General features: G+C 41.4%; 1 protein-coding gene across 7 annotated transcripts in view; it reads left to right on the top strand.

The window, feature by feature from the left end:
* The window catches only part of CFAP92 (cilia and flagella associated protein 92 (putative)), a 75,789-nt gene that overhangs the window by 49,691 nt on the left and 2,527 nt on the right, over positions 1 to 23,571 (top strand). For 5 of the 7 annotated variants that reach the window (XM_027585529.2, XM_027585526.2, XM_027585528.2 and 2 more), the window contains 3 exons: positions 20,922 to 21,086; positions 21,661 to 21,873; positions 21,959 to 22,103. In XM_027585529.2, the coding sequence (XP_027441330.1) occupies positions 20,922 to 21,086; positions 21,661 to 21,873; positions 21,959 to 22,103 (523 nt within the window). Of the gene's footprint in view, positions 1 to 20,921; positions 21,087 to 21,660; positions 21,874 to 21,958; positions 22,104 to 22,941; positions 23,011 to 23,571 lie in introns of those variants that run through there. The other 2 variants (XM_027585525.2, XM_027585530.2) reach the window with 2 other exon arrangements.

The following is a 23,571-nucleotide window of genomic DNA, read 5'->3' as shown; positions in this document are numbered from 1 at the left end:
TTTACTTCTTCCTTCCCAATCTGGATACCCTTCCTTCCTTCCTGAATTAGTCTGTGCAGATTGCCATACAGAACTTACCACAGGTTGGGTGGCTTAAACATCAAAATTATTTTTCTCACAGTTCTGGAGGTTGGGAAGTCAGGATCAACATGCTGGTAGAGTTGGTCTCATTCTGATGCCTCTTCTCTTGGCTTGTAGGTAGCTGGATCTCGCTGTGTGCTCCTTGTGTGCAGGTGTGGGGAGAAAGACAGTTGGCTGCCTGGTTCCTCTTCTTATAAGGACATTAATCCTATTGGATCAGAGGCCCATCCCCCACACTCTTATGACTCATCTAACCTTAATTACTTTCTTATCCAAATACAGCCGCATTGGAGATTAGGGATTCAATGTATGAATAGGGTTGGGGAGCATTCATTCCATACCTCCCCCTTTTACTGTTAGAGCCTCTAGTATAAAGTACAGTGTCAAATAGGAAGTGGTAAGAGCAGACGTGCTTGTTTTCTTTCTGATCTTGAGGGGAAAGCAATCTTTGACCATTAAGTTGGATATTAACTGCCGGTTTGGGGTGCACTTTATCAAGTAGAGGAAGTTTCCTTGTAGTCTTAGTGTGTTGAGTCTTTATCATGAGTAAATGCTGGATTTTGTCAAATGCTTTTTTTCTCTGCATATATTGAGGTTCTCTCCTTTATTTATACAGTGTATTACATACGTGATGTTTGGATGTTAACACAATCTTGCATTCCTGGGATAATCCCACTTGGTCATGCACATGATCTTTTATCTGTATATTTCTGAATTTAGTTTGCTAATATTTTGTATTTTTCTTGTGATAGCTTTATCTGACCTTGGTACCCATGTAATATTGGCCCTGTAAAATGAGTTGGTGTGATACTCTGGTTTCTTTTCAGATCGCATAAACCTTTTGCCTTTTACTAAAATGAGTTAGTGTTTCCTCCCCTTCTATTTTCTGGAAATATGTGAAATGTTGGCATTCATTCTCTCAGTATTTGGTAGAACTAACCAGTGAAGCTATCTAAGCCTCAGCTTTTCTTGGTGGGTAAATTTTAAATGACTCATTTGATCTCTTTACTTGTTATAAGTCTATTCAGGTATCTCTTTCTTAAGACAGGTTTGATCATTTGTGTCTTTCTAGGAATTTGTCCATTTCATCTAAGTCACCTAGTTTGCTGACATATGGTTGTTTGTAGAATTCTCTTATAATCTTTTAATATCCATAAAGTCAGTAGAGTGTCTCCTCTTTCACTCCTGATTTTACTAATTTGTATCTTTTCTCTTTCTTTCTTGGTCAGTCTAGCTAAAGATTTGCCAATCTTGGTCTTTTTGAAGAACCGTTTTTGAAGTTTGTTCATTTTCTCTATGTTTCTATTTCATGTTTTTCTACTCTAAACTGTATTATAACAACTTCTTTCTGCTTATTTGGGTTCAATTTGTGACTCTAGTTTCCTAAGGAATGAAGTTAAGTTTTTGATTTGGATCTTTTTTTATATATGTATTTACAGCTACAAATTTCCCCCTAAACACTACTTTAGATGCATCCCATAAACTTGGTTTGTTGTATTTTCATTTTCACCCACCATAAAATATTTAATAATTTCCATTGTGGCTTTTAGAAATTTAGAATTTAATTTTGTTGTGATTGGAGAACATAATTTGTATGATTTCTGTCCTATGAAATTTATTACAATTTGTTTTATGGCCTAGATCCATCCTTAGGCTTGAAAGGAATATATATTCTTCCGACACTGGGAGGAATGTTATATAATGGCATGTAATATTCAGGTCTTCTGTGTCATTGATCTTCCTTCCAGTTCTATCAATTGTTGGGATTGAGGTATTAAAGTCTCTATTCATGGTTGAATGATCTATTTCTCCTTTCAATCCTGTCGATTTTTGCTTATTTTGGGCCTCTGTTAGGTATGTTTGTGTTTATAATTATATCTTCCTGATGAACTGACACTTTAAATCATTATGAAATGTCCCTTTTTGTTTCTAGTAACATTTCTTAAAAACCATTTTGTTTTATGTTAGTCTGCTCCCACCAGCTCTCTTTCAGTTTGCATACTACATATTTTTTTCACCCCTTCTTTGACCTTCAAACTGTTTGTGGCTTTGCATCTAATATGTGTCTACTTTAAACAGCAGATAACTGGATCTTTTAAAAAAAAATCCAGCCTGACAATCTTTGCTATTTGACTGTCCATCTATGCATAATATAATTGATAAGGTTGGATTTATGTCTTCTGTTTTCTTAATATATTTAATATTTTGATCCTTTGTTCCTTTACTGCCTCCTTTTGTGAACAGATATTTTTAGTGCACCGTTTTAATTCCTTCATTGAATTTTTTCCTTAAAAAAGTTATTTCTTAGTGGTTTCTCTAGGAGTCTTCTGTAATATGCATCTTAATCACAATCTACTTTAGATTATTACTAGCTTTATTAGGGTAAAATGTAGAAACTTCTATAATATAATTCCATTTCCTCCCCCTCCTTTATGCTGTTGTTATATATATGTATATATATATATAAAAAACACATATACATTATTATGTTACTATATGTGTATATATATATATAACAATCCCCAAATACAGTGTAGTTATTGTTTTATGCAACCATGTCTTTTAAATTAGAAATTGAGAGGAAAAATATATTTATATAATATTTTGTATTTACCACATATTTATCTTTTCCAGTGATTTTGTTAATGTCTATTTTAGTTATCATCTGGTGTCATTTATTCTCAGCTTTAAAAGACCTCCTTTAGGGGCGCCTGGGTGGCTCAGTTGGTTAAGCGACTGCCTTCGGCTCAGGTCATGATCCTGGAGTCCCTGGATCGAGTCCCGCATCGGGCTCCCCGCTCAGCGGGGAGTCTGCTTCTCCCTCTGACCCTCCCCCCTCTCATGTGCTCTCTCTCTCTCATTCTCTCTGTCTCAAATAAATAAATAAAATCTTTAAAAAAAAAAAAGACCTCCTTTAGTGTATCTGTTAAAGCCATTCACTACCAACAAATTCTACCTTTATCAGAGAATATTTCACTATCATTTTTGAAAGATATTTTTTGCTGGACATAGAATACTTGGTGTTTACTGAGAATTTTTTTTCTTTCAGCACTTTGAAAATATTATTACATTGTTTTTCTGTTGTTTCTGATGAATATTAAGTCATTAATCATATTGTTTCCTGATACATGATGAGTCATTTTTTTTTTCTTGCTGTTTCCAAGATTTTCTCATTGTCTTTTTCTTTCAACCATTTGACTCTAATATGTATAGGTGTAGATCTCCCTATATTTACCCTACTTGGGGTTCATTGAGCTTCCCTAGATCCATAGGTTAATGTTTTGGGCCTTAATTTCTTCAATACTTTTTTCTGCTCCTTCCTCCCTCCCCCTTCTCAGACCTCCATTATGTGCATGTTGGTTCACCAGGTCTTGAGGCACTATTAATATAAAAAAATTCTTCTGTTTCCAATCCTCAGACTGGATAATCTCTATCTTTAGGTTCAGATTCTTTGTCAGCTTAAATCTGTTATGTCCCCCTAGTGCATTTTTCATTTCAGTTACTGTACTTTACAACTTCAGAGTCTTCATTTAGCTTTTTTTGAAAATATCTCTTATTCAGGTTGTCTATTTCTTGAGTCACTGTATATTTCCTTAAATTTCTGAAATAATTTTCTTTAGTTTGTTTTTGTTTTCTTAAAGATTTTATTTATTTATTTGACAGAGAGAGACAGATAGAGAGGGAACACAAGCGGGGGGGGGGGGGTGGGAGAGGGAGAAGCAGGCTTCCTGCCGAGTAGGGAACTCACTGCGGGGCTCGATCCCAGGACCCTGGGGCCACGATCAGAGCCGAAGGCAGACGCTTAACAACTGAGCCACCCAGGTGTCCTAGTTTGTTCGTTTTTATAACAGCTGCATTGAAGCCTTTTTTCTGTTAAGTCAACCAGCTGAATCCATTGGACAGTTTCTAATGACTGCTTTATCTTCCTGAATAAGGTTTACATCTTACTATTTTTTTGTGTCTCCTAATTTTTGATTGAGAACTGGACATTTAAAATGTATTGCAGCAACTCTGGATTCTGCTTTTTCTCCCTAGGGGTGGTGGTGGTGGCTGTCATTTAATAACTTGCCTGCACAAAATCTGGAATCTGTCTCCTCAGTGGTCTATAGCAAGCTCTGATATCTTTGCTGGTTTTGTTTTTATTTATTTTTATTTTTTAAGATTTTATTTATTTATCAGAGAGAGCACAAGCAGGGGGAGCAGCAGGGGGAGCAGCAGGCGGAGGGAGAAGCAGGCTCCCCACTGAGCAAGGACCCTGATGTGGGACTCAATCCCAGGACCCTGGGATCATTACCTGAGCCCGAGGCAGACGCTTAATAGACTGAGCCACCCAGGTGCCCCTGTTTTGTTTTTAGAGAGAGAGTGCATGCACATGAGTGTCCGGGGGAGGGGGACAGGGAGAGGGAGAGAGAGAATCTTAAGCAGGCTCCACACCATGGGGCTCGATCTCATGACCCAAACCGAAAGCAAGAGTCTGTCGTTTAACTGAGCTACCCAGGCACCCTTCTTTGCTGGTCTTTAAATTGTTTTTATTTTAAGCCTGGCTTCCTTGGGGACACCCCTGTGTCTGCATCAATCAGTCATCAGCCAGTAAATGGTTAGAAGTTTGCACACCTCTAGCCAGCCAGGTTTCCAGTCTTTATCAGTGGATCTGTGTGTGGGTAGGGGCATGCATTTCAAAGCTGGCTCTGGCTTTGACTTTTCACTGGGCCCTCTCAGGTCTCCTCTGCATGTGCACGCAGGCAGTCAGCAAGGGATGTATGAAGAGCATGTCAAGGTCCTTTGTGGCTGTCTCATTTCCTGTATCTCCCTTTTGAATTTTGATTAATTTGCTTGCCTGTTGCTTGCCCCGTATAGAATTGCAACCTCAGGCCTGCTGAGCAGCTGGCCTGCTCTGTTTGTTTGCCGCTGAGATTGCTATTGTTGCTTATAATTAGCCAAGCACGTGGGGTTTTTCAAGCTGCAGTTCAAGTCAAGTAAATCTGCATTCAAGCGAGCAGGGCAGCCCCTGATTTTCCTGACTTGCACATTGTAGTAGAACTACTGCTGTAAATGCCCCGGGGTGGCAAGAATGACACCAACTCTTAGTGTTCTTTCCTGAAGTTCAGCACATTTTTATGAGTAAACACATCTAAGTTTTTTGTATGTCTTTGGACAATTTCCAATTGTTGCTTTTGACAATTTTGTCCAGTTTTATTGTTTTTTGAGGAGAGGATTGAGCTCCTTACTCCACCATAATAGAAGTCCTATCTTCCTCCTTACTACCATTTTACTTATTTCTATTTGCTATAATGTGTGTGTGTGTGTTTGGGGGGGTGGGGTGGGGGGTTGTGTCTACTTCATCCTTTGTTTTATTTTTTTTAGATTTTTATTTGGGGGGGGGCAGAGAGAGCACAGCAGGGGGAGCAGCAGAGGGAGAGGAAGAAGCAGGTTCCCTGCTGAGGAGGGAGCCCAGTGTGGGACTCGATCCCAGGACTCTGGGATCACGACCTGAGCCGAAGGCAGATGCTTAATCGACGGAGCCACCCAGGTGCCCCTGCTTTACAATTTCCTTTTTCTTTTAGGAAGTTTTTGTGGGAAATAAACTTTCAGGTGCTTGCAGGTGCATGGTTATCATTGTATCTTTGCTCTTGAATAGCAGCTGAGCTGTTTTTAAGATTATATTTTCAAACCCCTGCACACAACTCTCCTTACAACCCCCACCAAATCCATCGCTTTCTAAAATCAGTAATTACAGGTAGGTCTGATGCCCATCTGATCCCTTTTCCTTTTTATTTTTTATTTTTTTTTAAAGATTTTATTTATTTGTTTGAGAGAGAGAAAGAGAGAGAGAGCATGAGAGGGGGGAGGGTCAGAGGGAGAAGCAGACTCCCTGCTGAGCAGGGAGCTCGATGCGGGACTCGATCCGGGGACTCGATCCCGGGACTCCGGGATCATGACCTGAGCCGAAGGCAGTTGCTTAACCAACTGAGCCACCCAGGCGTCCTCCCTTTTCCTTTTTAAACTATCACTTCCTCTGGAGTCTTTTACAACTTTCTCTTAATCCTTAGTGTTCACTCTAGATGTCCAGGTGGCAGCTCGTTTTTCACCGAAACTTAAAGAGCTTTCCTCCATTTTGTTTTCCCTTTTAATTTGTACTTGGTATCTTACATTGAATTCTGCTCTACCTTCCAATTCTCTAATTTGATCTTCCCCTGTGACATCTATGTTAATTTATAATTTTAAATTGCCTCAGTCATGTTTTTACTTTACAGAAATTCTCATGAGTTCCTGTTTTATTTTCATGACCAAGTTAACTTTTATTAAATATACACATAAGAGCATATGTGTGTGTACTGTTAAAAATAATAAACCCATTATCCAGCTCAAGAAATCAAACATTATCAATACTTGTATAGTTTTTTGTGTGCACTTTCTCATCTCAGCACTTACCCAGAAGTTACCATTATCCTAAATTTCATCTTTCACTTGCTTTTCTCTTGAGGCCTACTGCCTATGTTTATGTTTTTGTGTGCTCATTTTTTTATTGCAGTATAGTTGAGACTGCATGCATATACGTCCATAAACATTTTTAGATTTGCATTCTTTGAATGCTAAAAAATGGAATGATACTGGATATAATCTTACACAGTTTTAATTTTTGCTATTAATCAGATTCAACCACGTTTATGTGTCTAAGTGTAGGAATATACCACAATTTATTAATGGGCATTTGTATTCTTATGTTTTGTTATTTAAACATATTTTTAACATAGATATGCAAGACTTTTTTGAGATGTATACTTAGGATTAGAATTGCTAAGTTGTACTTCTGCTTGCCTGGGTAATACTTTATTTTCCAAAATGCTTATACCATTATATACCTGCCAACCATGCATGACTTTCTATTTTCCTACTTCCATGCTCACATCTCTTATAGTCAGACTTAAATTATTGTTAGTCTCTAATGCATAATAGTATCTATGAAGGTTTTAATTTGCATTTCATTGTTTACTAGTGCATATTTATGTTTTCATAAATTTGGTAATTTATTTATAAATGTGTTCCTTTGAACTTTAGGTGGTTTTATTTTAATGTTCTCAGTGTTCACAATGGCATTTTATAAACATTGCAAATCTCTTTTGGTGCTTGACTTCACTCTTACTGGTGTCTTTTAATGGATAAAAGTTATTTTGTAAAATTTCCATTTTTTCTTTTATGACTTAAATTTTTTGCCTTATTTAAAATTGTTTCCTATCCCAAAGTCATATGATTCTGTTTCCTTCTAAAAAGATTTAAATTTTTGTTCATCGTATTTAAATTTTATCTGGAATTCAGTTTTCTTTAAAGATTTGAGATAGAGTGAGAGCGAGCAAGAGAGACAGCATGAGCTGGGGGAGGAGGGCCACAGAGGGAGAGGGAGAAGCAGGCTCTCCACTGAGCGGGGAGCCCGACGAGGGCACTATCCCAGGACCCTGAGATCATGACCTGAGCCAAAGGCAGACTGAGCCACCTAGGCACCCCTGGAATTTACTTTTCGTATGAAGGTAGGAATCTAATTTCATTTCTTCCACATGATCAATGGTACCAGCCCTTTGCTTAAAAGCCCATCCCTTCCCCAATGATATATACTGCCAATTCGGTCAGATCAAGTTGTTCTTTATACATGAGTTTATGGGTATTTGAGATCTTTATTGAAATTGCACTTACAAATGCATTATTTTCTTCAAAAAATCAGTATCTCTGTTGCTTTATTGAATATTGTACACTTATTTTCTACTTAATTGATTTCTACTCTTATTCCTTCCTACTTTTGTTGGCTCAAATTTGCTCTGCCTTTTCTAATTTCTTCAGATGGGTGTTTAGATAATTTTCAGACATGGATCATTTTATTTAACATATTCATTTTGGCTAAAAACTTCTTATGAACATTAAGTGCATCCTCCAAGTACCTTTTTTTTTAAGATTTTATTTATTTATTTGACGGAGAGATAGGGAGAGCAGGAACACAAGCAGGGGGAGTGGGAGAGGGAGAAGCAGCCTTCCTGCTGAGCAGGGAGCCTGATGTGGGGCTCGATGCGGGGCTCAACCCCAGGACCCTGGAATCATGACCTGAGCTGAAGGCAGACACTTAATGACTGAGCCACACAGGTGCCCCAGTGCATCCCCCAAGTTTTTATACATCATATTTTCATGATGACTCAGTTAAAAATACTTTGTTTTCCATTTTCATTTGTTCTTCGATCCATAGGTTAGTTAATAGTATACACAATTTCCAAATATTTTAGGATTTTTGTTACTTTTATTCAGTTCTACCTTGACTGCATCATCAGAGAATATATTCTGTATAATTTCTATCCTTTGTTGATATCTGATTTATGGTCCAAAATAGGTTAGTCCTAGAAAGTGTTCCAGAGTACTTGAAAAACAAAATATATCTTGTAGTTGTTGATAGTGTTCCAAATACATCAACTTTGGTGGTTTTTTTCCCCCCAAATCTATATCCTTATTTTTAAATTCTGTCTCTTCTCTCAGTTACTAGGGGAAGTCTGTTAAAATCTCCAAATATGATTACAGATTTCTTTATCCTCTCCTGTTTTTGCTTTATATCTGTCAAGCTTATGTTGTAAGTATACACAAATTTTGGACTGCTTTATCCTGTTGATTTCTTTTATAAATATAGGTCTTTTTGTCTCTGGTACTACTTTTTAGATGTATACATTAAATACAGTAAAATTAATAAATCTTAGGTATACACTCTCAATTCATTTTTATCTATGTACATATCTATGAAACCATCACACAGATCAGGGCATAGATTCTATCAATCCAGAAAGTACGATGCTTCTGACCAATTAACTCTTGAGACCTACTTTCTTAGCAAACTCCAAATATACAATACAGCACTATTAACTACTTACCATGCTATACATGACATCCCTGTGATTTACTTATTGTATATCTGGGAGTTTGTCTCTTTTGACCACATTTATCCATCTCACCCACTCCCTACCTCCACCAATCTGTTGTGTATCTGAGTTCATAGTTTTTAGATTCCACGAGTTCACTCAGTATTTGTCTTATTTTAGCATAATGCCCTCAAGGCCCATCTATATTGTCACAGAAGGCAAGATTTCCTTCTGTTTTATGGCTGAGTAATATCGCATTGGGTATACACACATGCACGTTCTCTCTCTCTCTCTCTCTCCCTCCCTCCCTCCCTCCCTCCCTCCCTCCCTCCCTCCCTCTCCCTCTCCCTCTCCCTCTCCCTCTCCCTCTCCCTCTCCATCTCCATCTCCCTCTCCATCTTCTTTGTCCATTCACCCATTGATAGACACTTAGGTTTCTTCCATGTCTCGGCTGTTGTAAATAATGCTGCAATGAAGATGGGGGTGCATTTATCTTTTTGAGTTAGTGTTTTTGTTTCCTTCAGATAAATAACCAGAAGTGGAATTGCTGAATCACATGGTATTTCTAATTTTGAGGACCCTTCATACTATTTCCATAGTGGCTGCACCAATTTACATTCCTATCAGTGTTCCATTTTCTCCACATCCTTGTCAACACCTATTATTTCTTGTCTTTTTTTAAAAATTTTTTATTGTTATGTTAATCACCATATATTACATCATTTGTTTTGGTGTAGTGTTCCATGATTCATTGTTTGTTCATAACACCCAGTGCTCCATGCAGAATGTGCCCTCTTTAATACCCATCACCAGGCTAACCCATCCCCCTACCCTCCTCCCCTATAGAAACCTCAGTTTGTTTTTCAGAGTCCATCATCTCTCCTGGTTCGTCTCCCCCTCTGACTTATTCCCCTTCATTCTTCCTCTCCTGCTATCTTCTTCTTTTTCTTTTTTCTTAAAATACGTTGCGTTATTAGTTTCAGAAGTACAGATCTGTGATTCAACAGTCTTACACAATTCACAGCGCTCACCGTAGCACATACCCTCCCCAATGTCTATCACCCAGCCACCCCATCCCTCCCACCCCCGACCACTCCAGCAACCCTCAGTTTGTTCCTGAGATTAAGAATTCCTCATATCAGTGAGGTCATATGATACATGTCTTCCTCTGATTATTTCACTAAGCATAACACCCTCCAGTTCCATTCACGTCGTTGCAAATGGCAAGATCTCATTCCTTTTGATGGCTGCATAATATTCCATTGTGTATATATACCACCTCTTCTTTATCCATTCATCTGTCGATGGGCATCTTGGCTCTTTCCACAGTTTGGCTATTGTGGACATTGCTGCTATAAACATTGGGGTACACATACCCCTTCGGGTCCCTACATTTGTATCTTTGCGGTAAATACCCAGTAGTGCAATTGCTGGATCGAATGGTAGCTCTAATTTCAACTGTTTGAGGAACCTCCATACTGTTTTCCAGAGGGGTTGCACCAGCTTGCATCCCCACCAACAGTGTAGGAGGGTTCCCCTTTCTCCACATCCCTGCCAACATCTGTCGTTCCCTGACTTGTTAATTTTAGCCATTCTGACGGGTGTGAGGTGGTATCTCATTGAGGTTTTGATTTGGATTTCCCTGATGCCGAGCAATGTTGAGCACTTTTTCATGTGCCTGTTGGCCATTTGGATGTCTTCTTTGGAAAAATGTCTGTTCATGTCTTCTGCCCATTTCTTGATTGGATTATTTGTTCTTTGGGTGTTGAGTTTGATAAGTTCTTTATAGATTTTGGATACTAGCCCTTTATCTGATATGTCATTTGCAAATATTTTCTCCCATTCTGTCGGTTGTCTTTTGGTTTTGTGGACTGTTTCTTTTGCTGTGCAAAACCTTTTTATCTTGATGAAATCCCAATAGTTCATTTTTGCCCGGGCTTCCCGTGCCTTTGGTGATGTTTCTAGGAAGAAGTTGCTGCGGCTGAGGTCGAAGAGGTTGCTGCCTCTGTTCTCCTTTAGGATTTTGATGGACTCCTGTCTCACGTTTAGGTCTCTCAACCATTTGGAGTCTATTTTTGTGTGTGGTGTAAGGAAATGGTCCAGTTTCATTCTTCTGCATGTGGCTGTCCAATTTTCCCAACATCATTTGTTGAAGAGACTGTATTTTTTCCATTGGACATTCTTTCCTGCTTTGTCAAAGATAAGTTGACCATAGAGTTGAGGGTCCATTTCTGGGCTCTCGATTCTGTTCCATTGATCTATGTGTCTGTTTTTGTGCCAGTACCATACTGTCTTGATGATGACAGCTTTGTAATAGAGCTGGAAGTCTGGAATTGTGATGCCGCCAGCTTTGCTTTTCTTTTTCAATATTCCTCTGGCTATTCGGGGTCTCTTCTGGTTCCATACAAATTTTAGGATTATTTGTTCCATTTCTTTGAAAAAAGTGGATGGTATTTTGATGGGGATTGCATTGAATGTGTAGATTGCTCTAGGTAGCATTGACATCTTCACAATGTTGGTTCTCCCAATCCATGAGCATGGAACGTTTTTCCATTTCTTTGTGTCTTCTTCAATTTCTTTCCTGAGTATTTTATAGTTTTCTGAGTACAGATCCTTTGCCTCTTTGGTTAAATTTATTCCTAGGTATCTTATGGTTTTGGGTGCAATTGTGAATGGGATCGACTCCTTGATTTGTCTCTCTTCTGTCTTGTTGTTGGTGTATAGGAATGCCACTGATTTCTGTGCATTGATTTTATAGCCTGCTACTTGACTGAATTCCTGTATGAGTTCTAGCAGTTTTGGGGTGGAGTCTTTTGGGTTTTCCACATACAGCATCATATCATCTGCAAAGAGTGAGAGTTTGACTTCCTCTTTGCCGATTTGGATGCCTTTGATTTCTTTTTGTTGTCTGATTGCTGTGGCTAGGACTTCTAATACTATGTTGAATAGCAGTGGTGAGAGTGGACATCCCTGCCGCGTTCTTGACCTTAGGGGAAAAGCTCTCAGCTTTTCCCCGTTGAGAATGATATTCGCTGTAGGTTTTTCGTAGATGGCTTTTATGATATTGAGGTATGTACCCTCTATCCCTATACTCTGAAGAGTTTTGATCAAGAAAGGATGCTGTACTTTGTCAAATGCTTTTTCTGCATCTATTGAGAGGATATGATTCTTGTTCTTTCTTTCGTTAATGTATTGTCTCATGTTGATTGATTTGCGGATGTTGAACCAGCCTTGCAGCCCAGGGATAAATCCCACTTGGTCATGGTGAATAATCCTTTTAATGTACTGTTGGATCCTATTGGCTAGTATTTTGGTGAGAATTTTTGCATCCATGTTCATCAAAGATATTGGTCTGTAATTCTCCTTTTTGATGGGATCTTTGGTTTTGGGATCAAGGTAATGGTGGCCTCATAAAATGAATTTGGAAGTTTTCCTTCCATTTCTATTTTTTGGAACAGTTTCAGGAGAATAGGTATTAATTCTTCTTTAAATGTGTGATAGAATTCCCCTGGGAAGCCATCTGGCCCTGGGCTTTTGTTTCTTGGGAGATTTTTGATGACTGCTTCAATTTCCTTAGTGGTTATAGGTCTGTTCAGGTTTTCTATTTCTTCCTGGTTGATACATCTCTAGGAATGCACCCATTTCTTCCAGGTTATCTAATTTGCTGGCATAGAGTTGCTCATAATATGTTCTTATAATTGTATTTCTTTGGTGTTGGTTGTGATCTCTCCTCTTTCATTCATGATTTTGTTGATTTGGGTCATTTCTCTTTTCTTTTTGATCAGTCTGGCCAGGGGTTTATCAATCTTGTTAATTCTTTCAAAGAACCAGCTCCTAGTTTCGTTGATCTGTTCTACTGTTCTTTTGGTTTCTAGTTCATTGATTTCTGCTCTGATCTTAATGATTTCTCTTCTCCTGCTGGGTTTAGGCTTTATTTGCTGTTCTTTCTCCAGCTCCTTTAGGTGTAGGGTTAGGTTGTGTATTTGAGACCTTTCTTGTTTCTTGAGAAAGGCTTGTATTGCTATATACTTTCCTCTCAGGACTGCCTTTGCTGTATCCCAAAGATTTTGGACAGTTGTATTTTCATTTTCATTGGTTTCCATGAATGTTTTTAATTCTTCTTTAATTTCCTGGTTGACCCATTCATTCTTTAGTAGGATGCTCTTTAGCCTCCATGTATTTGAGTTCTTTCCGATTTTCCTCTTGTGATTGAGTTCTAGTTTCAAAGCATTGTGGTCTGAAAATATGCAGGGAATGATCGCAATCTTTTGGTACCGGTTGAGACCTGATTAGTGACCTAGGATGTGATCAATTCTGGAGAATGTTCCATGGGCACTAGAGAAGAATGTGTATTCCGTTGCTTTGGGATGGAATGTTCTGAATATGTCTGTGAAGTCCATTTGGTCCAGTGTGTCATTTAAAGTCTTTATTTCCTTGTTGATCTTTTGCTTAGATGATCTGTCCATTTCAGTCAGGGGGTTGTTAAAGTCCCTCACTATTATTGTATTGTTGTCAATGTGTTTCTTTGCTTTTGTTATTAATTGCCTTATATAATTGGCTGCTCCCATGTTCGGGGCATAGATATTTACAATTGTTAGATCTTCTTGTTGGATAGACCCTTTAAGTAGGATATAGTGTCCTTCCTCATCTCTTATTACAGTCTTTGTTTTAAAATCTAGTTTGTCTGATATAAGGATTGCCACCCCAGCTTTCTTTTGGTGTCCATTAGCATGGTAAATGGTTTTCCACCCCCTCACTTTCAATCTGGGGGTGTCTTTGGGTCTAAAATGAGTCTCTTGCAGACAGCATATTGATGGGTCTTGTTTTTTAATCCAATCTGATAGCCTGTGTCTTTTGATTGGGGCATTTAGCCCATTTACATTCAGGGTACCTATTGAAAGGTATGAATTTAGTGCCATTGTATTGCCTGTAAGGTGACTGTTACTGTATGTTGTCTGTGTTCCTTTCTGATCTTTGCTGCTTTTAGGCTCTCTCTTTGCTTAGAGGACCCCTTTCAATATTTCTTGGAGGGCTGGTTTCGTGTTTGCAAATTCCTTTAGTTTTTGTTTGTTCTGGAAGGTTTTTCTCTCTCCTTCTATTTTCAATGACACCCTAGCTGGATATAGTATTCTTGGCTGCATATTTTTCTCGTTTAGTGCTCTGAAGATATCTTGCCAGTCCTTTCTGGCCTGCCAGGTCTCTGTGGATAGGTCTGTTGCCAATCTAATATTTTTACCATTGTAGGTTACGTATCTCTTCTCTCGAGCTGCTTTCAGGATTTTCTCTTTGTCTCTGAGACTCGTAAGTTTTACTATTAGATGTCGGGGTGTTGACCTATTATTATTGATTTTGAGAGGGGTTCTCTGTGCCTCCTGGATTTTGATGCCTGTTTCCTTCCTCACATTAGGGAAGTTCTCTGCTATAATTTGCTCCAATATACCTTCTGCCCCTCTCTCTCTTTCTTCTTCTTCTGGGATCCCAATTATTCTAATGTTGTTTCGTCTTATCGTATCACTTATCTCTCGAATTCTGCCCTGTGATCCTGTAGTTGTTTCTCCCTCTTTTTCTCAGCCTCTCTATTTTCCATCATTTGGTCTTCTATATCACTGATTCTCTCTTCTGCCTCATTTATCCTAGCAGTTAGTGCCCCCATTTTTGATTGCACCTCATCAATAGCCTTTTTGATTTCTACTTGGTTAGATTTTAGTTCTTTTATTTCTCCAGAAAGGGTTTCTCTAATAACTTCCACGCTTTTTTCAAGCCCAGCTAGTATCTTTAAAGTCATGATTCTGAACTCCATGTCCGACATCGTACTAATGTCCGTATTGAGTAGGTCCCTGACTGACGGTACTACCTCTTGTTCTTTTTGTTGAGGTGATTTTTTTCATCTTGTCATTTTGTCCAGAGGAGAATAGATGAATGAGAGAACAAAATGCTAACAGGTTTACAACATCCCCAGCAAATATACTGTATACAAATCAGAAAAGACCTGAAACCAGGGGAAAAGAAAGGGAAAGAAAGAAAAAAGAAAGAGAAAAAAAAGAAAAAAAGAAAAAAAAGATAAAAACAAAAACAGAACAATACAAAAAAAGCAGAATGTGATCAAATATGATCAGGCTAGTGCATAGATCAGTGCCACACACTAGATTTTGGGTGTATTTTGGTCTGTTAGAAAAAAGTGCCTCCTAAAATTTTAAAGGAAGAAAGACATATATGTACAAAATAAGGGTTGATACAATGAACGGATAGAAGATGACTGTAAAGATGAAAATTATAAAAGATTTTATAAAAGAACCTGATAAGATAAGAAGTTGTTTGAAAAAAGAAAGAAGAATAAAAAAAAAAAGGGAGAGAATGTGATCAGGCAGGAGACTAAAACAGAGCCATACACTAGTGATTTAGGGTATATTTTGATCTGTTAGAAGAAACCGTATCTCAAAATTTTAAAGAGAGAACAACTTATATATATATATGCGAAAAATAAGGGTAACTACTATGAAGGGATAAAATATGACTCTAAAAATGAAAAATAAAATTTTTTTTTTTAAGAGATTGATAAGATGTTGGTTGAAAAAGGGAAAAAGAAAAAAAAAAACAGTTAACAAAAATTAACTTTGATGAACTAATGAATCATGGTAAAAAAAAAAGCCATGAATTCTATGTGCAGTATTCTCCTAGCGCTGGAGTTCTCCCGTTCTCCTTGATCGGTAAACTTGGTCTTGGCTTGCTGGCTGTTCGTGCTGATCTTCTGGGGGAGGGGCCTGTTGCTGTAGTTTCCAAATGTCTTTGCCGGAGGCTGAATTGCCCCGCCCTTGTCGGTCCGGGCTAAGCAAGCTGCTCGGGTTTGATCTCAGGAGCTTTTGTTCCCTGCAAGCTCTCCGTACAGCCTTGGAGAACCAGGGCAAAAAATGGTGGCCTCCCAATCTCCACCTGGAGGAGCTGAGAACTCGGGGCCCCGCTCCTCAGTGCGCCCCCAGAGAAAAGCAGTCACTCCCTTGTCCCCGGTCTCCGGCCGCTCTCCGTGCTCACCCGGCCTGTGACCAAGCGTTGCTATCTCTGGCCCCCGACCCCGTGTGGAGTCTCCAAACCCAGCAGATCCCTGCGGTGCGTTCCCGCGCCGCTCCTCCCCGGGAAGGAAGGGGAGTCTCCCCGGATCTGCCGCTTGTTGGGTCCCTGCTGCAGGAGCAGTGGCCCGACTGGGCCGCGGAGCACAGTTTATGGCAACCCCGAGCTGAGAGCCCGCGCCTCGGCTCCGTCTCTGCAGCCGGCTTCCCCGCTCCGATACCTGGGAGCTCTGCCGCACTCAGGCTCCCCCAGTCTTTCTGTGACCCCAAGGGTCCTGAGACCACACCGTCCCGCGAGGGTTCCACCCTCTGCTTAGTCACTGCAGCGACGTCCCTCAGCGGAGCCGACTTCTAACAGTTCCGATTTTGTGCTCCGCGGCTCTATCACTTGCCAGAAGCGGCCGGTGGAGGCCCCCTCCCCCGCCGTCTATCCTCCCAAATATCGCCTCGGATTCACTTCTCCGCACGCCCTACCTTCCAGTAAGTGGTCGCTTCTCTGTTCAGACAGTTGTTGCTACTCTCCTCTTTGATCTCCTGTTGAGTTCGTAGGTGTTCAGAATGGTTTGATCCCTATTCAGCTTAATTCCTGAGACCAGACGAAATCTAGGTCTCCTACTCCTCCGCCATCTTGCTCTCAACATTCTCGTCTTTTTTTTAAAAGAATTTATTTGAGAGAGAGAATGAGAGAGAGAGCATGAGAGGGGGGAGGGTCAGAGCTGAGTCAGAGCTGGGTCAGAGCTCCCTGCTGAGCAGGGAGCCCGATGAGGGACTCAATCCTGGGAACTCCAGGATCATGACCTGAGCTGAAGGCAGTCGCTTAACCAACTGAGCCACCCAGGCGCCCCACTTCTTGCCTTTTGAATAATAGTTCTAACAAGTGTGAGGTGAGGTGAAATCTCTTTGTGGTTTTGATTTCCACTTCCCTGATGATTAGTGATGTTAAGCACTTTTTCACTTACCTGTTGGCCATTTGTATATCTTCTCTGGAAAAATGTCCATTCAGATCCTCTGCCCATTTTTTAATCAGGTATGTTTTGCTATTGTTTGGTTTTTTGCTATTGCATTATAGTTCTTTATTTTGGATATTAACCCCTTACTGGTTGTATCACTTGTAAATGCCTTCTCCCATTCAGTAAGTTGCCTTTTCATTTTGTTGGTTTCTTTTGCTGTGCTGAAACTTTTTAGTTCGATGTCATCCCAGTTCTTTATTTTTGCTTTTGTTGTCAAATCCAAAAAAAAAAAAAAAAAAAAAATCACTGCTAAGACTGATGTCAAGAGCTAACTACCTATTGTTTTCTTCTAGGAACTTCATTAGTTTCAGGTCTTAGGTTCGTCTTATGAGTTGATTTTTGTGTATGGCATAAGATAGTGATCCAATCTTTTTTTTTTTTTTTTTTTGGGTATGTGACTGTCCTATTTTCCCAGAACCATTTATTGAAGACTGTCTTTTCTCCATTGTATATTGCTGGCTCCTTTGTTACAAACTGTATATATGTGGGTTTATTTCTGGGCTCTCTATTTTATTCCACTGACTTATGTGTCCGTTTTTATGGCAATACTGCACTTTTTTGATTACTATAGCTTTGTAATACAGTTGAATCAGGAAATGATGCCTCCAGTTTTGTTCTTTCTCAAGATTGCTTTGGCTATTCAGGGTCTTTTGTGGTTCCATAAAAATTTTAGGATTGTTCTGTGAAAAATGCCATTGGAATTTGCACAGGGATTATATTCAATCAGTAGATTGCCTTGGGGTGTTTCCACTAAATGGTGAACACTGCATAGGAAAAATTGTAGAGGCTCTTCATGATATCTTCTTCCAGAGAGGATTTAATTTTCTCATAGCAGGCAAAGGACAAATTCTCTTAAACAGGTTTATCCCTTCTTTGCCCATATTTCTAAAGCATAGATTTTCTGAATTCTGAACTGTGCACTCTGAAATCCAAATTTCTGTTTCCCTAACATGGTGACATTTTCCAAAATATCTGCTTAACATTTGAACCTCTTAGCTGCTTTTTTCTGCTTGGGGTCTTTTTATCTGCTTCATTCATCTTATTCATGTACAATTTAGGAATCAGCAAATACTTTGAGAGCAAACTGTATAGGGGAGGAAAAAAGGATTCAATGTACTTCTCTCCAGATTCTTGGCCCCTCAAATCCTGAGTTCTTCGCTCGCTCTACAGTTATGTCAAGCAGATGTCCAATTCTCTCCGCAATCTTGTCAGTTGTTGCTTAATATATTTTGAGACGACATCGTTAGGTGCAAAGGGATGTTCATAGTTATACCTTCTTGCTCTTTTTCTCACTATACAATGTCTTTTGTGGCCTCTTGATAGATTTTTACCTTGAATTATGGGGTCTGGTATTAAGAATGCCACTCCAGTTTTGCTTGTCTTGGCTTTGTGATTCCTTTTTGCCTAGTTTATATTCTTCCACCCTTTAATTCCAACCCTGTATTTTTTGTCTAAAGCAGTTTTTAAAAGATTTATTTGTAAGTAATCGCTACACCCAATTTGGTCCTTGAACTCATGACCCTGAGATCAAGAGTCCCATGTTCTACTGACTGAGCCAGCCACGCTCCCCTAAAGCAGTTTTTATAAACAGCATACTGTTAGGTTTTTAAAAAAAAATCTGAGATTAATTAATTGGCAAACAACCTGTTTACTGAGAATATTGTTAGGTTAGGCTTTTGAGGGACTGCCTCATTTTCTTTTAAATTCCTATTTGGTTCTTTTGACAAACCTGGTTTTTTTCTGATTTAAAAGTTTGCATTCTTTGTTTCTAAGGTGCTTGTCTTAAAGGCGACATTCATTTTGATATATTCCTACTGAATTGAGACTTTTTATATTAAATTTCTTTTTTAAGACAAATAGCACATTTAGACCCCCTTTTATCTTTTCCTACTCACACCCTACCATCCCTTTTATATATCAGTCTCCAGAATTTCAGTTCTAGGTTATTATACCTTCCTTGGTCCTTTTTAGACAAGAAAACTACTAGGATACTGCACACCACCACTTGCTACCTTTGTCCAAATACTCCTGGGTTTTCCTCCTCCCTTTTGAATCTTTTCTGAGTGTATTTTCAAAGGAAAGTCTCTGCATAAAATTCCCAAGTCTTGTACACCTGACACACTGCTGTCAGTGAATGGCCGTTTTGCCTGGGTGTAGTCTTAGCTTCAAGTTCTTCACCTTGTCCACAGCGCTGCTGCTGTTCACAGGTGGCCTGCTTGTTCTTCTGACAATTTTCAGAATCTGTCTTTGCCCTTGTGGTCTTACATGTCACTGTGTGCCCAGGCCTGGAATTTTCCTTAGCTATTCTGAGGCTCCTTCTTTCTTAAAATCTCCTACTCCTGCTTTCTCCTTCCTTTTGGGGCTTCTGTTATTTGAATGTTTCCACTTCGGTTCCCAGTTTCTAAACTCAGGCTTTCTAATTTTATCTCAAGCTGGTTCCCAGTCCACTAATTTGTTCTACAGCTGCCCCACTTTCGCGGGGCGTCTTGCTCGCTTGTGCCCTTTATTTCAACTCTAATGTTTTACACCCACTATTTGCGTTTCTTTAATCAGCTGCTTTTAAGAATGATTATTACATTTGCCTTAAATTTTTATCCCATCTCTTCCAATAGCTTGGCTTCAGTTCAGTTTGTGTCTGTGGTCTTTTATGCTGGTTCTACTTCTCAGGCATCTAGTTCCTTTGGCTGTGGATTCCAAATTTCCCTGCAGCCTTCAGCTCCAGGGCAGGGAACCCCAGGTGTCCAGAATAACTGCTGACCACTGTTCTCACCTCACCACATGATCTCTTTCGGCCAGAACTTCCATTTTAAACGCTAAGGAAGAAGTATCATGAAAGGAGAACTCTGTCTCCCCCGGTCGTAATCCACTCGCTCTAAGGTTTGGAAGGAGCAGGGGACTTGCACTTTAAGAAAGGAGGCCGACTCATTCAAACCAACCCTCCCACTGAAAACAACTAGAAAAACTGGACAGAATACTCAGTGCTCTATGTGTGTGCCATTACAAGGTCCCAGCTTAGATGGCCCCTCTGGCATAGTCCTCTTGAAGGTGCTCAAAGGCAGGAATTTTGTCCCTCATCCAATGATCTGTGGCCTTTGCCTCCAGGCCCTATTGCTCCAAGCTGTAGGGGTCTTGTTGCCTTGACTTTTCACTCCTGTGTGTGAGTCATAGATTTATTGAAACTTTCCCTTGATTATTTTGCATTCTTTACAGAAACTCCTCAAAGATTCCAAAGCTAAGACACTGGGGCTTGGCCTAAAGAAGTGGTTAATGTGAGTCAAGGTCACCATCTTCAGCTTAAAGGTGATTTTGCTGAAGGTTAATAGGCAAGTGACGGGCAAGCTACACTACACAGTACTTAAGAGTGCAACTCTTTCTTTTGGGGGTTCCAGCCACCTTTCCCTGCCACCTCCTGTTCTCTCTCCTCACTGCAGCTTTCATTCACAAAGGAAGCTGACAGACCATCTTGGGGGCTCTGGAGAGGTGACACTCCTGATGTAGTCAGCAGTAAAAGGTGACCATGGGCAGGGATGGCAGTCCTTGCTGCCTGAGGTTATAATCTTCCCTGTATATGCCACAAAAGCTTCAAGCTTCTCCCTCTTCTGACCATCTGAGCCCCAAATGCTATCTGTGGCTGGGTGTTGTGTGTTCCAGTTACTTTGACCTTAGGCAAATCTCATTTCTGGCCCTGACTTCCACCACGGACAGTGCGGGGTTGGAGCAGATGGCCCTTTGGTAGGGTTCTGTGATGGAATGGCAGCTCCAGAATTCGAGAGGTAATACCTGCCCTGTGGCCATGTCCCACAGATCACCTTGCTCACCACAAGCTGGCAGCTGGTGTTGAGGGGCCTATGTGTAATGACTGGTGTCTCTTTCTTCAGAAAAATATTACTGGAGCCTACCAGGTTAGCAAGAAGCCTTCAAAGGCTGTGGTGAAGGTGATCAGAATTTCAGCCCCTGCCAGAGATGCTGTTTATAACTACAGTATCCAGACCCTGAACTCCACAGAGCTTGCTAAGAAGGAGCTGTATCGAGAGATGGCCAAGGTGAGTGAGAGGCCAAGAGAGGGAGGCAGGCAGGCAATGCTTATAACTCCAGACAGAAAAGTAATTGGCTAATCCAGTGAGCTCTTTCTGCTTTTGACCATACTGCCTGGAGGTCAGCAGGGGATCTCTAGTGTGCACAAGAAAGCCAATCAGCGAGAGGAAGGAGACAAGGGACCAGGTACTGGGGGGAGAGGTGTTATGTTCCCACACTCTATGGGAATCCTCCACACACAAGGGTGAGCCGAGAGATCCTCAACATAGACTCATATGTACCTGGCTGCAAACAACTGCAGGGTCCTCACCTCTAGAAAGCATTTCATTGCTGTCACCCCAAAGGAAAAGCCTTGGCAGGCTTCCAACATGTTACCTTTAGAGAAGGGATGCTCTGTCAAAGAGAACAGGAACGTGACCCTCACAGTTCAGTTATTCTGAATGGTCCAGCTATGTTGTCAGGAACTGTCATTATGCCCCAATGTGCCACTGTTTCCTACGCTTGCTTGGAGATCAGAGGGCCAGTCAGCCCCGTCCATGGCTGCTACCAGCCCTTCTATCCTCGTGTCTGCCCCTTGTCCAGGAGCCAAGGAAGAGATTCACGTACTCCCAGGAGTACCTCTCAGCCATGGTGGAGCCTCAGGACTCAGAGGAAGAGGAGAAGAAAGCCAAGAAGAAATCCTGCCAGGCCTGGCTCACAGCCAACGGATTCCAACTGACAGGTCTTCACAGAAGCCCTGAAAACAACCATCACCTCAGACTGCCTCCCACTGGCACCGCCGCGGAGCTGAATGAGGTCCACAGGGTGGGGTGGGGTGGGGCCTCAGGTGGGGTGTCCGCAGGGCCCTCCGTCCTAACTTACTGGGGTGTTCGCCATGTAGGAGTGGAGGGAAGATGCCCGGTTTGCTACTGTGCTGGATCGAGAGAGGTGGAGCTGGGACCGGCGCCAGCAGGACTTTGACCTGTATAAGAAGCCACCGCTTTTCCTTGAGCTGCCCCCTCCTCCAGCACCAAGGCCTGCAACAGGTAACAGCGACCTCTGCAAGGCGGAGCCTCCTGACGCTGCGTGTAGTCAGGACCTCTACTGCTTCGCATCTCTGGCCTTTTTGTTTTACCTAAAGCTAGGAAGTTGAGTCAGAATAGGTCTGGCATTAATGTGCTGGGCTGGAACTCAGGAGCCCTGGATTCTAGCTCCAGCTGTAATACGAACTTGCTGTGTGACGTTGCGCAAGTCCCTTCACTGCTCCTGGTCCCTGGAACCCCACCAGATGGTTTGAGAGAGAGCACGTGCATGTGCGAGTGGGGGCGGGGCAGAAGGAATCCTCAAGCCGACTCCTTGCTGAGCGTGGAGCCTGACACAGGGCTTGAACCCACGACCCTGAGATCCTGGCCTGAGCCAAAATCAAGAGCTTCCTGCTTACCCGAATGAGCCACCCAGGCACCTCTCTGGGCCTGGTTTCTTAGCTACAAAACACCTAAGTTGGGAGATCAGTCTAAGGGCTTTCTGAGCCCCAACACACATTATGCATGTCTAGATGCCTGGCCAGCAGCTGGGGGCAGAGGCCCTGGGCACCTCTGGGACCTTCTAACTCCCTTCCTGCTCCATGATGTTGCCGTTTCCATGTGGGGGAGGGAGGGAGTCTAGAAGCATGGGTCCCTCTCATCCTTCTGTTTATGAAGATGGGCCTCCAGATCATTTACAGGTTGACAGAGAACCCAAATTTGCTGGTTGCCAGGAACTTTGTTCAGGGAGAAAGAGAGAGGAGTTTATCTAGCGACAAGGTCTGCCAGAGAAACCTTTCTCAGAAAGCCAGAACAGATAAACAAAAATGCATTTCTTTCCTCCCCCAACCCCTGAGGGCAGCTGGTAACAGCTCCATGAAACAGGAGGAAGTGCCAACAAGCTGCTGAAATTTGTTTCCCCCACTGTCTGGCCCTTGCTGCCTCCCTTCAGAACAGGCTCCGGGCTCTGGGGTGGCGTGAAGGTCTCCTGCTACCTGTTGGCGTGGCCCAGCCCAGCAATGCCAGATTGCCTCCTTGGCCCAAGTGCCGCCGCTGGGCTCCACCGCAGGCCTTCCCAGCCTGTGCTCCCTGGACATGTCCGGCAGCCTGTACCCGCTGACAGCACACCACAGATGTGCGCTGGGGCCTCTCCTCCTCACCATGTTTAAAGAAAACTCGGAAATGGCAGCTAGGAAAGGGAGATTTGAACCAGGGGTGCCCATGCCACAGGGCCTACAGTGAAGCCCCCTTTCCCAAAGGGCATGGGGTCTGGACAGCTGCTTCCCAAACTTCCCTGGCACTGTACCAGATTCGTACTCTCCATTTTGTACACAGTACTTCCTTGCCAACAAAACACTTTAAGACCTTCAGGTTTCACTGGAAAGTTACCTCCAATGTCACAAGATTCATCACCTTTTACCTTTTGAAGATTAGTTACCTAGTCCCTGGCAGAGTGCTCAGGCCAGCCCAGGTGTCTGCACAGCAGACCGAC

Source organism: Zalophus californianus, chromosome 1 (genome assembly GCF_009762305.2).
Source record: "Zalophus californianus isolate mZalCal1 chromosome 1, mZalCal1.pri.v2, whole genome shotgun sequence".
Classification (NCBI taxonomy): Eukaryota; Metazoa; Chordata; class Mammalia; order Carnivora; family Otariidae; genus Zalophus; species Zalophus californianus.
Note: the sequence above shows the minus strand (reverse complement) of the source record. Positions and strands in the feature narration are given on the sequence as shown.